Source organism: Malaclemys terrapin, chromosome 7, assembly GCF_027887155.1.
Source record: "Malaclemys terrapin pileata isolate rMalTer1 chromosome 7, rMalTer1.hap1, whole genome shotgun sequence".
Lineage (NCBI taxonomy): Eukaryota > Metazoa > Chordata > Testudines > Emydidae > Malaclemys > Malaclemys terrapin.
This window is the reverse complement of record NC_071511.1, coordinates 37,017,265-37,033,339: the sequence shown is the minus strand read 5'-3', so window position 1 is coordinate 37,033,339 and position 16,075 is coordinate 37,017,265. Positions and strand designations below refer to the sequence as shown.

The 16,075-nt window shown below is 41.5% G+C and overlaps 1 protein-coding gene across 1 annotated transcript in view; it reads right to left on the bottom strand.

The window, feature by feature from the left end:
• ACAD9 (acyl-CoA dehydrogenase family member 9) overlaps window positions 1-16,075 on the bottom strand; it is a 50,847-nt gene that overhangs the window by 33,580 nt on the left and 1,192 nt on the right. The window contains exons 2-8 of the mRNA XM_054034560.1: window positions 11,694-11,787; window positions 8,514-8,615; window positions 6,016-6,122; window positions 4,973-5,073; window positions 3,586-3,664; window positions 899-1,073; window positions 200-273 (exon numbers count right to left, since the gene is read on the bottom strand). Coding sequence (XP_053890535.1) covers window positions 200-273; window positions 899-1,073; window positions 3,586-3,664; window positions 4,973-5,073; window positions 6,016-6,122; window positions 8,514-8,615; window positions 11,694-11,787 — 732 coding nt within the window. The remainder of the gene's footprint in view (window positions 1-199; window positions 274-898; window positions 1,074-3,585; window positions 3,665-4,972; window positions 5,074-6,015; window positions 6,123-8,513; window positions 8,616-11,693; window positions 11,788-16,075) is intronic.

Sequence of the window (16,075 nt, the reverse complement as noted above, 5' to 3'; positions counted from 1 at the left end):
GACATACGAAACTGACTGCATACAAAAGATAAACAGAGTAATTCCATCCTCTAATCTTTTTCACGTTTAGCGATCTCAGAGATTAACAAATATGTTTGTCCTTTTAGAGCTAGGGCTAAATCTGGCACCAAACAACAAATTCTCTTCCCCAAAGACATCTTTGTGGTAGGTTTAAAGATAATTATTCTTCACAACTCACCTTAAATCCCCCTCCTACTTCTCCAATTACATTCTCTACAGGTACTTTTGTGTTTTCAAAGTGTACTTCACAGGCTGAAATAAAAATAGCATTCAATTATTTCAGAAAACTTTTGAGAAATACTGTTAAAAGATATAGCAACATTCAATAACTTACTTTCTCTACTAGGAGTTGGATTTTTCTCAATACAACACAACAGAATTAAATACACTTTGCCAAATAAGTTAAGGGGAAGAAAGATGGGAGTTGGCATTTTAATTTATGAAATGTACAAATACTAATATTGCTAACTTGTACAGCACGACTGGGGAGAACTACAGTCTTGTCTGGAACTGGAAGATAGACCGAAAGAATACAGACAACTGAATGACTGAGGGTGAAGAATAAGATCTACCAATAAATAGAACAAAGAGAAACCAGCTCCCAGGGAATTTCCATGGCAAGATGAGAGGTTTGGAAATGGATGACAATTAGCAGATGAGAAGGTAATTATTTAAAATGGATTTTTATATTTGTGAAAGTGCACTTTGAACTGTCTCTGCAGAAAACTGAGACGGATGTTTAATAGGAATCAAAACCTCCACAATCCAACTGGAATATAGTGTATTATCCGACCAAAATGGATTTGCTTGTTGATTCTGATAAATACATTAATTTTGAAACACTTCTATGAAAAAAATGAATTTAAATGTTTCTTACTATTAGATCCTCGAATACCCAGTTTATCTTCTGGCTTCCCATTAGTGACTCCACCAAAGGCTCTTTCTACAACGAAGGCAGTAATTTTGTCTTTTTTTGCACCATCTTTATCAACAATCTCAGTCCTTGCAAACACAGTGAAAATGTCTGCCAGGCCACCATTGGATATCCAGATCTGGGAGAGGAGGTGGGGAAAAGAAAAAAGTACATGAGCTGTGCTGTGATAGATACAAAGCTGTATTATTTCATAACAGAAGCTGTCTCAGCACAGGACTGACTCATTCCGTCAAGTTTTAATCTCTGCTCTTGCACTGGCTTTGTGACTACGGCAAGGTTATACTTCCAATAAGAGCTGACCAGAGGATGTCAATTTTTTTTTTTGGTAATATGTTTTCTCTAATGCTTTTGCCCTAGGAACAAGTATACTTTGCTTTGTGAAGGTGGTTGGTAACTGGTGTACACTGTAGTACCCCCTGAGAGAGAACAAAATCACAGGTATTTGACACCAGTCTGGACTGTTGGGGAAATCACAGTGAAGTGCAAAAGGAGTGCAAGCTTAAACCCTTGGTCTGGAGTAGGAGACATCACCTCCACCCAAGAGAGGTGATGGATAGGAAGCCTGAAATGTGAAATGAATGCCCTCTCAAGGAGGCTAAAACGGTGGGGTGTCGAGGGCGAAGTTAACTCTGAAACTGTGACACTGGAGCAGAGCCTTGAAGCTATTTGTTTCAGAGTGATCTGGGATAAAAAACGGTTCTGAATCAGGCAGAACAGGGAGTTCAACCTGAGTCTTCCACATGCCAGCCCAGTGCCCTAACCAACAAAATTTTCATACATCAAAACCAATGTGTCTCACCAAACGTTTTGGCTTGGATGAAACAGCATTCATAATTTAGCCAAAAAAGTGGCCTGACCAGCTCTACTTCCAAGTCAGAGTTAATATTTCCTTAAAGTATTCAACAAAACCTTGGCCAGAAAAGGAAAAGAGCCGGGGGGGGGGGGGGAGATTTCAGGTTTTCTCCTCACCTGAGCGTGCACAGTGAGGGGGCAGACTCTCGGAATAAAGCAGGAAATAGGATGGGGAAATGCAGAGAAGAAAAGCATGTTCACAGAGTGAGACCTCCTTAACCTTTTTACCAAGGATTAGGAAAGGTTATTCTGAGTAGTAATTTCTTTTGGCCTCAAGACTGAATGAACTGTCTTTTTGACACTGTTCTTTACTAGCTTGGGATTCTCAGAAGTCAAAGGAAGCTGCCAAGTTAAATTGTCATTTGGGAGAACAAGATGAACAATGCTCCATGACATAGGAATGCTTCCTATGAAACTCATACTAAAAGTAAATATTTCAATTCATCATTCTGTTGGTGTCACTAGGCAGCTACCAGGTAACTTGGGGGGGATGGAAGGCCATAAGTGCCGATGAAACCTCCCTGCTCTGGGTCTAAATGAGCCACAGTAACTCCATCTTGTGAACTTTAACCTACCTATATGCTAGCAGCCTAATGCTGAAGCAGGCCGGAGCAGAAATGTAATGGCCAGCTTTTTCTAGCAGACAGCTGCAGTTCACACTAGCAAAACTTTTAGTGATAATGCGGGGGAAAAGGAGGAGGGAAAGACCTAGTGCGTAGAGCTTGCAAGGTCAAAGACAAGCATGCGAACGGGAACGTTTCCAATGTACTGCCTGCTGTAACTGTTGTCGGGGAGGGAGGGGTAGGAAGAAACCAGAACAAAGGCTTACACACAAACAGCTTGGAATATAAAAGGGAAAAAACTTGCTTGTATGTGCTGCGCTTGATTTGAGACCTGCTGGTCTCCTAGTGCCTTTTAGAGATCTCAAATAAACTTGGTTTGCTTCTCCACCCTGGTATGTCTGCTTCTCCACCCTGGTGTGTCTATTGGTGCGGCGCACACTGGGCAACGAACCCTGTTGCCCCCTCGGGGCCCTCTGGGCCGGCAACAATTCTACGGATAAATACCTGTGATGGGGCAAGGCCAGATGGCTATAGTAAAGTAGTGAGGAACAGGTATGTTACCCCCAGGCTAAACAAATCCCTGGTACCATGGTAACCAAATGGCAGTTGCTCCAGGTTAATCAAGACACCTGGGGCCAATTAAGATCCTTCTAGAAGGCAGTGGAGATAGCTAGATTGATTGGGACACCTGAAGCTAATCAAGGACTGGCTGGAACTAGTTAAAAAGCCTCCCAATTAGTCAGTGAGGTGTGGGTGTCAGGAGCTATAGGAGGGAGCCGCGCTGTTGGAGGAATGAAGCAGTACAAATCTATATCAGGCGCAAGGAAGGAGACTCTAAGGTAATTGTGAAGAAGATATTGAGTGGGGGCTGCTGTGGGCAAGTGGCCCAGGGAATTGTACACGTCCTATTTCCAAAAAGGAAGCTTCCATAGCTGCTAATTTTAGGGTCCCTGGACTGGAGCCCGGACTAGAGGGCAGGCCCGGGCTCCCCCTCCCCGATTAATCACTGATACTGGGAGACAGAGACTGTGCAAGGGAGGGTAGCTTCTCCTCACCTCCCTTGCTGGCTTATGATGAAAATGGCTTAGTAGACTGTGATGCTTGCCTCTAGAGAGAGAAGGGCTACGTGGAGGGTCATAGTGAGCTTCTTAGGCTAGCAAAATCCATCAGGAAACGCAGGACCCACGGAGTCAAGAATAGAACTTTGTCACATACCTTTGAGCCATTTAGTAAAAAGCTTTTCCCATCTTCACTCATGGTAGCTCTGGTCTGGATGGATGCTGCATCACTTCCACTAGAACCCAAAGTAGTAGTTAAAATGTGCTTAGTTTCCAGAAACACTATAAGGGATACAAATATAGGTCCAAAATTTCAAACGCTGATGCCTCAAGTTCAGTTTCTAAATAAAAGTGAAACTTTCTAAATCCAATGGCTGCTGAAGAAATATACCTTCAAGTGTAGTCCTCTTAAGAGAGCTCTCTCTGGAGTCTCACTTATTTTATACTGTATGGTGCCACATTGACTAGGAACAGCTAGAATATTTTAGAAATTACATCCTTGATAAGCAACTTAGCTTTGCTACATTTTTGAAGTACTGGAATGCAGGATTAAAAACCCAGAGTCACAATGCCTAGCTGGTTTGAAGCACAGAAGCAGCTCCCCATAATTCATGCTATATTGTTGCACATCTTGTCCCTGGCAGGAAGTGCAGGGTAGATTCATACCCCAGTTTGCCACACAGACAAGCCCAAAGGTTTCTTAATACTGTTTCTGTTAACTGAGCCAGATATTGAAGAAAAATGCTGCTTTTCACCATCTTAATTTAAACAAGCACAGAAACAGTTTCATAATTTTTCTCTAACAATTTCACAGAAGCTCAGAGTAACCAGTTCAGTGCTCATGGTGTCAGAATGTTCCCTGCACAGCCAATAGCGTCCTTTAGACCATATTCAGTTCCATTGACAAATGAATGCGTCTGATATGGCAAGGTTTGGGCCAATGAACATAGCCTAAGTCAAAAAAAACATTAGTAACTTCATGGAAGCCACAGGTGTACCTCCATGGGAGAAGATGAATTATGTAGTTTGAAATAAAGTAGACCCTCAGAGTTACGAACTGATCAGTCAACCACACACCTTATTTGGTACCGGAAGTATGAAATCAGGCAGCAGGCACACACACGCCAATACTATACAATACAGCACTGTATTAAATGTGAACTACTAAAAAAATATGAAGGGAAAGTTTAAAAAGGATTTGATGCGGTAAGGAAACTGTTTCTGTGCTTGTTTCATTTAAATTAAAATGGTGAAAAGCAGCATTTTTCTTCTGCATACTAAAGTTTCAAAGCTGTATTAAGTCATGTTCAGTTGTAAACTTTTGAAGGAACAACCGTAACATTTCGTTTAGAGTTATACATTTCAGAACAACTTCCATTCCCAAAGTTCTACTGTATCGTTTATTGATAACATCCCCCTTAAAGTCACACACAAAACAGATTAAGATTTTAAGTAGGTGCTATTGTAACAAACCAAACTAATGTCTGTCAAAAAAAAAAAACAAAAAAAAAAAACACACATTTTTAGTTACAAAATAATGTTACCTTCCTGGTTCTGTAAGGCAAAAAGCTGCAATATGCTCCCCAGATGCCAATTTAGGTAGATACTTTGCTTTCTGCTCATCAGTGCCAAAAATCAGGATTCCCTAGACAAAGAAATGAATAAGAGACTTCCCAACATATGATGTTTAAGAAGTAAAGCACCATTTACACAATGTTTCGTTCATAATATACAGAAAATTTGTACGTTAAAATCTTAATGATTTTATCTAATTATATACTTAATAGACTGAAATTGTGTTTGACATATTAATGTCCAATTAATAAAGGTATCATCAGATAGCTGATCAACTGCCTGAAATGAGCTGGCATTAGACCACTTCCTTTTGGACAGGGTATCTAGTAGCCTACCATCACAACTGAAATCCTAGTTGTCCAGCTCAAAGAGACCAATAACTACATGAGCATGGAACCTGGACTAGCCCCTTAGTCCTACAGGTAGCCCACTCCATTAGACAATGTGGTACTTTTATTGCCATTGCTGTACTATAAATAAAAAGGGTATCAAGGAAAGACCAAGGCGTGACCTACTTGTTTTCCAAAACATTTAATATAAAATGAATTTTCTTTTTCTTTAGATCTTTATAGGCAGGGCTTCTTATCAAAAGGAAACCAAGTTACAATCCGATGTTTTTATACAAATTAAGAGCTTTGTGTGTGTACCAGGTCAGGATGCAGTCTCAACAAAATTTTGATTGCTCTCTGGCAGTGGGAAGGGTTAACCCCAAATATCCCAGACTGGCCACAAGAAGAGAATAATAAACAGTACTTTGTTCTTTTATAGTACTTTTCATCAGTAGATTTCAAAGCACTTAAAGGAGATTAGTGTATGGGAGGAAAACTCTTGAAACAAATTTACAGCAGGCCAGTATGAAGTCAAAATGCAGCCCCTGATTTACTATGAACAGGTGGTAGTTATTTATTGGTTATCAAAATAAGTCAACACCTCCAAATCTACACTTGAATGTAAGTTCATATCATCTAGCCTCTAGAAGCTGTGTACAACAAATAAAATAACGCAGTGTTACCTTAAGCCCTATTGCTTGATGAGCTGCCAAAGTAACCGCAACAGAGCCATCTAGAGAAATGATTTCTCCTAAACGTGCATACATTGTATTTGAAAGACCAAGTCCACCTGGGGGGGAAAAAAGTTTTCCTTTTGTCAATCCATATACATGTCACTGCTTTAAGAGCTGTCCCTACAGAGAGAAATACTTTGAAGTATAGAAAAACAAAAACATAGTGTCTTAAAAGCTCAAAGAATGATGAGGAAGCCTTTAACAGTATATTAATTGTAATTGAAACATATAGTTTGCCCACAAAGTGAACACCACACTGTATTCATAGCAATTTAGGAGGAACACATTTTAGAAGAAACAAAATAACTTTTTAAATTTGCTTATAGTTTGTTTTTTTCCAGGTGCGGAAGCATACATATTTTAGTTCTACCCAGAGAAGTTGACATACACCCCCCCCCCCCGATATAACACGACCTGATAAAACATGAATTCGGATATAACGCGGTAGAGCAGTGCTCCGGGGGGGGGGGGCGGGCTGCACACTCCAGTGGATCAAAGCAAGTTCGATAGAACGCGGTAAGATTGTTTTTGGCTCCCGAGGACAGCATTATATCGAGGTAGAGGTGCATGTATAATTGTGTGTGTGTGTGTGTGTGTGTGTGTGTGTGTGTGTGTATATATATATACACACACACACACACACACACTCCTGGAACTTGCATCATTCAGTCCACTGAATGTTAGAAAACAAAGTCCAGTGAATACTCAGCATTTCCTTCTTTATGTCAAAAGGAGTGTTAGGACAAAAATTAAACTTATGTAGTATTAGATAAATGATCTTTCAAGCATATCTAGTTTGGTTTAGAGTTCTTCACTCAGTTTTTAAGAAACCCAGCTACTGTTCACGTATGATTGTTTTGCTCAACAGCTGCAGAAACAGCCAGCAGAGGGAGCATAGTTTAACAAACAATCTCAGAAGAGTGCTGATGTCATTATACCTGGTACAGAAGACAAGAACATGAAGAGTAAAAGCAAAGCCAAGTTGGCTTGCACTTTACAAGAGAAGAGAAAGATTAAGAAGATTTATTGTACCCCTCGGACAATCTTTCCCTCTTTCCCAATCCCTGGACTGATTTTTCCTAATCTACTTTTAGAATGCAATCATGTCCCATTTCATACGAAGTGATTGCAAAAAATTCTTATGCCAGAACAACTTTACAATCCTGTCTTCAACTCTGTAAAAACAAACACAGCATGAACAAACCAGCAACTCTCAAACAGAGGCTTATGCTAGATCAGATTCTCTTTCACAGAAGGATTGTCATAAGTTTGATTAATGTAAAGTGTTATATGATGTATCCATTTCACTATGATGCATCTCAGTGCATTTTCTCCTGGTGCACCAACCCACTCAGCATTGCAGGTCTAATAAAATATTTCAATATAGACTACATACAAAAAAGTAAAAGAGAAAAAGCTAGAAGATATTTGGAAAAAGCCTGAGATCCCCACACAGAAATGGTGTCTAATTAGCTGTCTGCATGTAAACACACCTATTGGCTGATGAGAATATTAGTTGTGCACACAGACTTCAGATTTTCAAAAAAAAAAAAAAAAAAAAAAGGGTCTTCTCCTGTTACTCAGACACATTTGGCATTACAAAGACTGTTTTAAGACTACCAGAGCAGTAGATAATTTGATATATTCTAAGACAAAATTAAACCTGCTATGAATTCGAGTGACTAACATGACAATTTCATTATTCAAAAAAAAAAAAAAAACCTCTTCCATATTTTCTTTTTAGTTATTTGTGTTATGTATTGTCTTGGAATGGGATCAAATGGATTCTGTGCTCAGAGCTTTGCAGAAATACGATTTGCATCTCTGTGGCACTCATGAGAAATTAAACAAAAATAAGTAACGGTCAACTTGCATGCATCAACACACAAGAGTATGGTTAAAAGAAGATCTAAACTAACTAAAGCACAAGAACTCTGAGTTATGTCTGCTTCCCAGCTTTATTCAGCACTATTATAGTCACTGCAGCAAATGCATTGTAGTTCAGGTTGCTCTTTATACACCACATACCTAGGCCAAACTAGTTTTTAAAGCCACTATCCAGTCCTCCTTCAAATCCCCCTTTAAGACCCATTTTTCCATTATGGTTATAGAGAAAATACAACTATGTCTCAAAGCAGCTATTAAGCTTTTAAAGTGGACAACTGGGTTCACTGCTTACTTGAGTGAGTCTAAGGTAGTGGCTTCAATATGGACAGTTCCATCAGACACCACAATTTGTCTCGTAAACCAGTTCTTTTAATCAAGTAGAATTTTATGCATCTTGAGCAAGTGCTGTGAGACAGATGCCCATGCAACACCAAGCCCTCTCCATTTCAGCCAAGGACTTGAAAACAGGGGGAAGTGGCATGTGATGCCTTATGGTGCATTCTGTACTGAAAGGAAGAAGAAATTGTTTGGTTCTACTTTCAGTATCTTTTTTCACTCACCATATTCCTCTGGAATCTGCATGCCAAAGAGTCCAAGGTTCTTCAATCCCTTTAGAGTTTCTGGTGGGATTTTAGCATCTTGGTCAATCTTTTTAGAGTCCACTGAAAGTAGAAGTATGACAGGTTACAGCAAGCGTGCCTCTCCGCAAGAGTATTTGAATCAGTGCAAAGCAGGCAAGCTGCAGCAGCATTCTCAATACCATGGCATGCTAATGCAAGTTAATAGCAGCAGAACCTCTATTCTCAATAATCAACATGAGAGCACAGACCTGCAAAACAGGATATGGCTAATGGAAAGAGGAGCAATCTGAGTGTCTCACCTTCCCCCACCCCCTCAACAAGAAGTATTCTCCTCTAGCATCTCAAAGCATACTCAGCAGCAAAGCAGACTATGTTCCAGCACCCTAACTTTCGACTCATGCTCCAGCAGGTGCAGAAATGCTTTACCCATTTAACTTTACAGAAACTGCTCCTATTAGCTTCAGACTGCCTTTAACAACACTGCCTAACACGCCCTAACCCCTCACTCCCCTGCATCTGGAAAAGCATTAAACAGCCCCCAGCAATCATCAGCTACTGAACTATTACAGCTCACTACCATAGTTTTGAAGTAGATATAAGGTGGAATACTGTGACCCACTGCATATGAAGGTTACCACTACAGACTGCAGGGAAATAAAACCCCTCAGGTATGTTCCTGTAAGGAGAAGTTACTTGACCTTGCAATTCTGCTTCTACTGGTTTAGTCCCTAAGGCAGCAATAGTGGGAGAGAAATTGAGCCAACTCCTCTCTCCATGGTGGCTCCTAGATAGCATATGACAACAGCCCTTGGAATCTTCCAGTCGTTTCTTACATGGCAAGAAGTGAATGATCCCCAAAGAAAATAAAACTGAAGAGATTTCTACAAGAACAGCTTCTGGGAAGAACTTGAAATAATACTCCAGCTGAAGAGGCACAGCTCCTCACGGTGCTCCTTCCCTGACTGCATTCAAGAAGGAACTGATTGGAAGGTTCCAATGGCAGAAGTTATAGCTCCAAGTGATGACACATGAATACTAGGGCCTTGGAAGTGGGGAGAATCTATAGCTTTTTCAACCATCTCGAACATTTCTATGCATACTGGTCATTCAGGTGTACGCTAGTATGAAGCATTAGCACACTATCAGAAATTCTCACAGTACCAAAATTTCAGGATAAACAAAAAAATAACCAGGAATTTGTCTCAGAAAAGCCTCAAGAACATTTATCCCAATAAATTTTAATAGACATGGTAGTTTTTAAAGAAAGAACAGATCTAGTTCTTGCCAGTTGCACAGCTGCCATTAGGTCCTGAACAATAACAATTCTTGTCAGTTTACACCCTTGCATTAGTTTTCATTATGTTGCTATTCAGCAACAGAGGCTGAAGCTACCTTGCCAAAAAAAATTCTTGAGGAAAAAAAGCAAAAATTCTGCAGATTCCAGTGGCACTTCCCTGAGAAAGACTCCTATTCATCATAGGCAGGTGACTTGACAAATACTGCATGAGGTTAAAATAAATAAATTATAGAACTGGAAGGGAGCTTGAAAGTCATCGAGTCTAGTCCCCTGCCTTCACTAGCAGGACCAAGTACTGATTTTTGCCCCAGATCCCTAAATGGCCCCCCCCTCAAGGATTGAGTTCACAACCCTGGGTTTAGCAGGCCAATACTCAAACCACTGAGCTATCCCTCCCCCCAAAAGGGTAGAAGGGGGGAACCACAATGCTTGGTTGAGGGATGAAATTCAGTCAGAAAAAAACATTTTAACAAAGTAATTGATTTTTTTAATGGTTTAGACTACAAAGCACACAATATCAAGAATATACTTGGGGTATAATTAACTAATTTGGGAGAGAAGTGTTTGTAGTTTACTTGTTCATTCACCAGAGTGACAGAGACATCAGCATGGTGCATGAGAACTGCCAAGCTTCAGAGAGATCTACTCAGTTGAATTTCTTTGCTCAGTGCCAACTGTATCAAGTTTACAAGCATTTAGGCAGCTCTCCAGTTTCATTTTTGCTGCTCAGAATTATCCCTGAATATCTAACTAGAAATGGCAGAGAACCCAAACAAAATTGAATAATCATCATCAACTAGACCATGTAATCTAATGTTTTTCATTTCTCCATTAAATACCATCTCTAAAACTGACTAAAGAGTATTTGTTTTATGATTTCATAGCCCTTTAAATATGCATTGTCTTCTCATTCACTCTTAATATTTTTTTGAGTTTCATAGCTTAAATTGCTGACTTATTCCTTTGAACAGGGACATTGCTATTGGCCCAATAGCAGTCAGGATCTCAGGAGTTTTAATCCACGTCATGACCCTGGACTTCCTCCTGGGACTTTGCCCCATACTTGCCATCTGGAAATTGGGGATGATCCTGCTTAACTATGTCAGAAGTGACAATTAGTGCTGGTAAAGAAACTAGGAGTTATTCAACAATTGTTTCTCTATTCTCTCAGAGAAACAATTAAACATTTAATCACACTGTGCCTTTGCTAAACAAAAAGTTCTCTTGATCCATTGCTCTAGTTAAGATTGCAGAACATCTATTAGTTTGTTTTTATACACTCATAGCTTCTGAAATAGTCACTCTTTGGGTTTGCCTCTGCTGAATTTGTTTGGAAAAATGACCAAAGTCAGATGCTTATAAATTACAGACAGTGAAAGGAACACACTTTTAAAGGACAATCTAAGTTAAAAGCAGTTTCAATTCCTACATCTGCCCCAGAGACCTTTCAATTTTTGTGGTTTTACAATAATTCTTATTTCTCTCTTCTCTTTGATGCATGAGTGAACCACACAAAAAGAGAAAATTGACTATGCAAGGGAAAACAGTGACACTATACAAGTCATGATAAATGCACAAAAAGTGTTACAGTGTTTCCTTTTTAGTACACCTCTACCCCAATATAACACTGTCCTCAGGAGCCAAAAAAAAATCTTACTGCATGACAGGTGAAACCGCGTTATATCGAACTTGCTTTGATCCATAGGAGTGCACAGCCTTGCCCCCCCGGAGCGTTGCTTTACCGAGTTCTATCCAAATTCGTGTTATATCGGGTCACGTTATATCGGGGTAGAGGTGTATTTCAATTATAGTAATATCACTAATTAGAAACCATTTGTATGGAAAAAGATGAGTAACCATACCTTCTTCACTGAAGAATTTTTCTACTGGTCCTACAAACTGGTTGATTTCTTCTAATTCTTCATTAGAAACCTCTGGATAAGGGAAAACTTCCTCCTAAAATGTCAGAGTACAATATGATTAAGGTAATTTAAAATAAAAAGCAGGTTCAAGAAGAACATGTGGTTTTTAGATGTTAACCTCTAAAAACAAAAATTGTGGAAAATGTTTACAGAAATTCAGGTAGTCTCAAATGACCAAACTTAAGTAAATTAAATATACTTGTTCTGTACTCAAAACTACATTTTTCAATTGTACGGCATGTTGAAACAAACCAGGAATAGATCTGAAAATGAAAAAATGGGGTGAAGGAAAAATGTTCATATATAAGAAAGTGTGCTAACAGGTGAAATTAGCTATCAACAAGTACATACTTGAGTAACCACATGACCTTGTTACCAGAATCTTACCAATTAGTACACTTTTTTGGCCCTCACGTGGGCCAATTTTAGACTGTAAGCTCCTTGGGGAAGGGATGATATATACTAGTTTTGCGAAGCTCTTAGCACATCACTGGGTGCCCAATGATAGAATGCATGGGCTAGCATAATGCAGTTCTGCTGGGCTCCATTCTCTCCTTCACACAAGGGGTTTTAATTGCAAGTTGGAGGCACTACCATTTATTAGACTTGAATAAAGAGAAAATCATGAGCAGCTAATGAGAGATGTGAAATACTGCTAAAGTGACAGTGTTCCTACTCCAGAGGTGGGCAAACTACAGTCCACGGGTCACATTCGGCCTGTTGGACCGTCCTGTCCGGCCCCTGAGTTCCTGGCCCGGGAGACTAGGCCCCGTCCCCTCCCCTGCTGTTCCCCCTCCCTCAGCAGCCTCAGCTCACTGCGTTGCAGGTGCAATGCTCTGGGCAGTGAAGCAGCAAGCTCCTGGGGCAGCGCAGCTGCAAAGCCCGGCCTGCCCCAGTGCTTTGTGCTGCGCGGCATGGCTGCCTGTCCTGGTGCAGCCGCATCGCCAGTCAGCGGTGCTCCAGGCAGCCTGGTAAGGGGGCAGGGAAGTTTGGGGGGTGGTCAGGGGCCAGGGGGATGGATAGGGGTCAGGGAACTGGGGGGGTTGAATGGGAGCAGGGGTTCCGGGTGGGCAGTCAGGAAGGAGAGAAGGGGTTGGATGGGGAAACAGTGTCCAGGGGTGGTCAGGGAAAAGGGGTGATTGGATGGGGCAGGGGTCCTGGAGGGGGCAGGTAGGAAGGAGAGAGGGGTGTTGGATGCAGCAGGGAGTCCGGGGGCGGTCAGAGGACAGAGAGCGGGGGGAGGGGAGGGTGGATGGGGCACGTGTCCCCAGGAGGCCGTCAGGAGGAGAGACGCGGGGGGGGCGGGGGGGGGGGGGAGAGGGTGTCGGAGGGCTGGGACATGCCTGGCTGTTTGGGGAGGCACAGCTTTCCCTAACCTGCCCTCCAGACAATTTCAGGAACCTGATGCGGCTCTCAGGCCGAAGTTTGCAAGCCCCTTTCCTACTCCCTTACCCTGCCTTCTCCAAACGAAACCTCCTTTGCAAGACCACGTCATTCTCCCTTCATTCAAATACTCCTGTAGGAGCAGGGGTTCTCAAACTGGGGGTCAGGACCCCTCAGGGGGTCATGAGCTGTCAGCCTCCACCCCAAACCCCACTTTACCACCATTATAAATGCTGGAGGCAAACATATTAAAAAGTGTTTATTTATAAGGGGAAACGGGGGTTGCACTCAGACTTGCTATGTGAAAGGGGTCACCAGTACAAAAGTTTGAGAATCACTGTACAGGAGTATGGAGACAACACTTGGGATTTGGTAAATTCTAAAATTTTCAGGAAAGGACTAATGTATAGAAAATTTGCTACATGTTGAAAATGTTTGAAATAAGCAAGGGTCAGGCTATATGGGACTAAATTTGTTTGCTTGATTTCCATGATCCTTTCCTTGACACATGACATGGTTTGTTCTGGAAGATCAAAGTACTGCTAAACTCACATTACTGAATTTGGTTAATGCCTGTTACGGATTTTTTGCTCAATTTACATTTATAATTCAAGAATCCTTTTTATTAATAATCAGAGGTTTAATTTGGAGTTTATCTATTCTGATAATCCGATTGAATGGCTTGTTTAATGGCACAGAAGGAAGACTAATGCTCTTTGAACACTATACAGTCTTGTTACCAGTGTAGTCAATGGCAAAAATCCCATTACTGTCGGTGAGTGCAGGATTGGGTCTGAAGCTGAGCATTACTTCAGAAGTTTGATGACATTTAATTGTCTGATAGCTAGCATATGATTTAGCTACCTATTTCTTTTTTAAGGGAAATTTACTATACTTTACAATGTTAAGCAATTAACTTGGTTGCTTAGTATGTCCTTAAATTATTTTCTCCCCTTTCTTCAAAGAAAAAAAAAAACTGGGCAGAAGTGACACTGTTGCTCAGAAGTCAACATCAGCAGGGGCAGGGTTCAAAGGAAGAAGGGCAAAGAGAAAATACAGACCACGTATATTGTGTAACATAGGTGTGCCCTTGGGGATGAAAGCCAACTATCAACAAGCAATGGAAACTTGAGTATGTGCCTTTCCAACAGTTCATTGAAATGTGGAAGTGAAACTGACCACACAATTAAATCTTCCTTTAGACAGACTATGAAGAACCCACCTTTATACAAGTTCTGTTTCCTATCAATTTAAACTAACAAAAAGTGAAGTGCTAAGCATGTGTTTACTGCCAAACCAGATACCCCAGTAGTACAGAATCCAGAATTTTGGCCCTTATGCGATCTCCATAGAATAAAGTGTAACTTCAAAAGTAAAGAAATGTAACTTTTAGAATGATTTCCACTTGTATACAAATATTGGCTCTATTATTTGTTAAGCACCCAGAATATGCCTGGCACTGCAGAGTACACAAAAGAATATAGACTCCCAAACCCCAAAACATTACAACCAAGATGACAGATCCACAGCACATGGAATACATTGGCAAGAGGAGGCAACTTTGCTTTTTTCCTCTTTAGTTATAAACTCACTCCTTAGAAGACTCATTGCAGAAGTGGTTTGTTAAGGCAGACTTCAATGAAGAAAGGTTGGCAAGCTAGAATGGGGAGAGTGTTCCACATAGAAGGGGAAACCACAGTAAATTGCACAGAGGCACAAATAGGAGGACATTATGGATGCAGTATCACTTGTGGTGGAGAGTGCACAATAGCAGACCAGGTAACAGATGAAAATCAGGATGAAATTGTGAAAGACTATGAATGGAGGCTGAACAAACTGGTGTGTCTGAGGACTAGTGTAGGGATTCAATGAGGGGAAGATATGATCAGATTAACTGGCTAAAATATAGTCTTGGCAACTACACCTTGGACACCTTAAGAGGAGCAATGTGCATGTCAGTGAGGCTGAAGAAGAAGAGGTTATAGTAACCAAGCAGGGAGATGATTAGCAAATCACTTAAAACTAACACACCTAAATTCTATCTAGCAGCTGCTGTCCTAAATGTCTGAGCACAAGATAAACTGTCTCCTCTCCCTCATACACCATTCAGGCCATATCCACTTTCCTAGCAGATCTTCCTAGGTGTTCCTCGGACCCCATAATCTGAAACCTATCTCCTGATACTCCAATTTGAATATCAAATGACTCCAGTAAGACTCCACACAGTAAATCTACATTAGCAAGTGTTTTACCCATTATCAGCACCTGGTGTTATCAGCTTAAACCCAAGGGTAAGTAGCATGCATTTTTACCACCATGGAGTTACTCAACATGATGTTAAAAAGCTTGCAAGCTGTCTCTAATAGCATTCCTATTGTTGCTAGCATCAAAGGAAGACTTTCAGGGAAAAAAAAGTTAGTGTACAGCAGCCTAGCTGTGTTTCACATGGTGCAACACGTTCTGGTGGGAGAAGGGGGGTCCTCTTACACTAGAATCTGGGTCCAGCAACTGGCCTACGTCAGGGGTACAGACAGTGAATAGGTGGTCCCATTTACACAAGTCACTCATGTAAGATTTGACTCCTGAGCTGTCCCTGCACAAATAAGAGCCAGGCTGTAAAACCTTATCTGCACATAGTCAGCATGGAATGAAACGGCTCCATTCCATGCAGGAGAAAGGGAGGGGCTGCGAGGGGACCCCGAAGGGAGACGAGGGACCAGAGTTGGGACAACCTGGAAGGAGGAGAGACCCCCAGGGGCCGGGCACCCCACCGAGGGGAGGAGAAACCCCCAGGGGCCGGGTGCAGACCTTGGCCCAAGGGGGGGGCCGCTGGCTGAGAGCCCCAGCGAGGGGAGGGGAGACCCCAGGGGCCGGGCGCAGACAGTGGCAGGGGGGGGAGCCCCAGCGAGGGGAGGGGAGACCCCAGGGGCCGGGCGCAG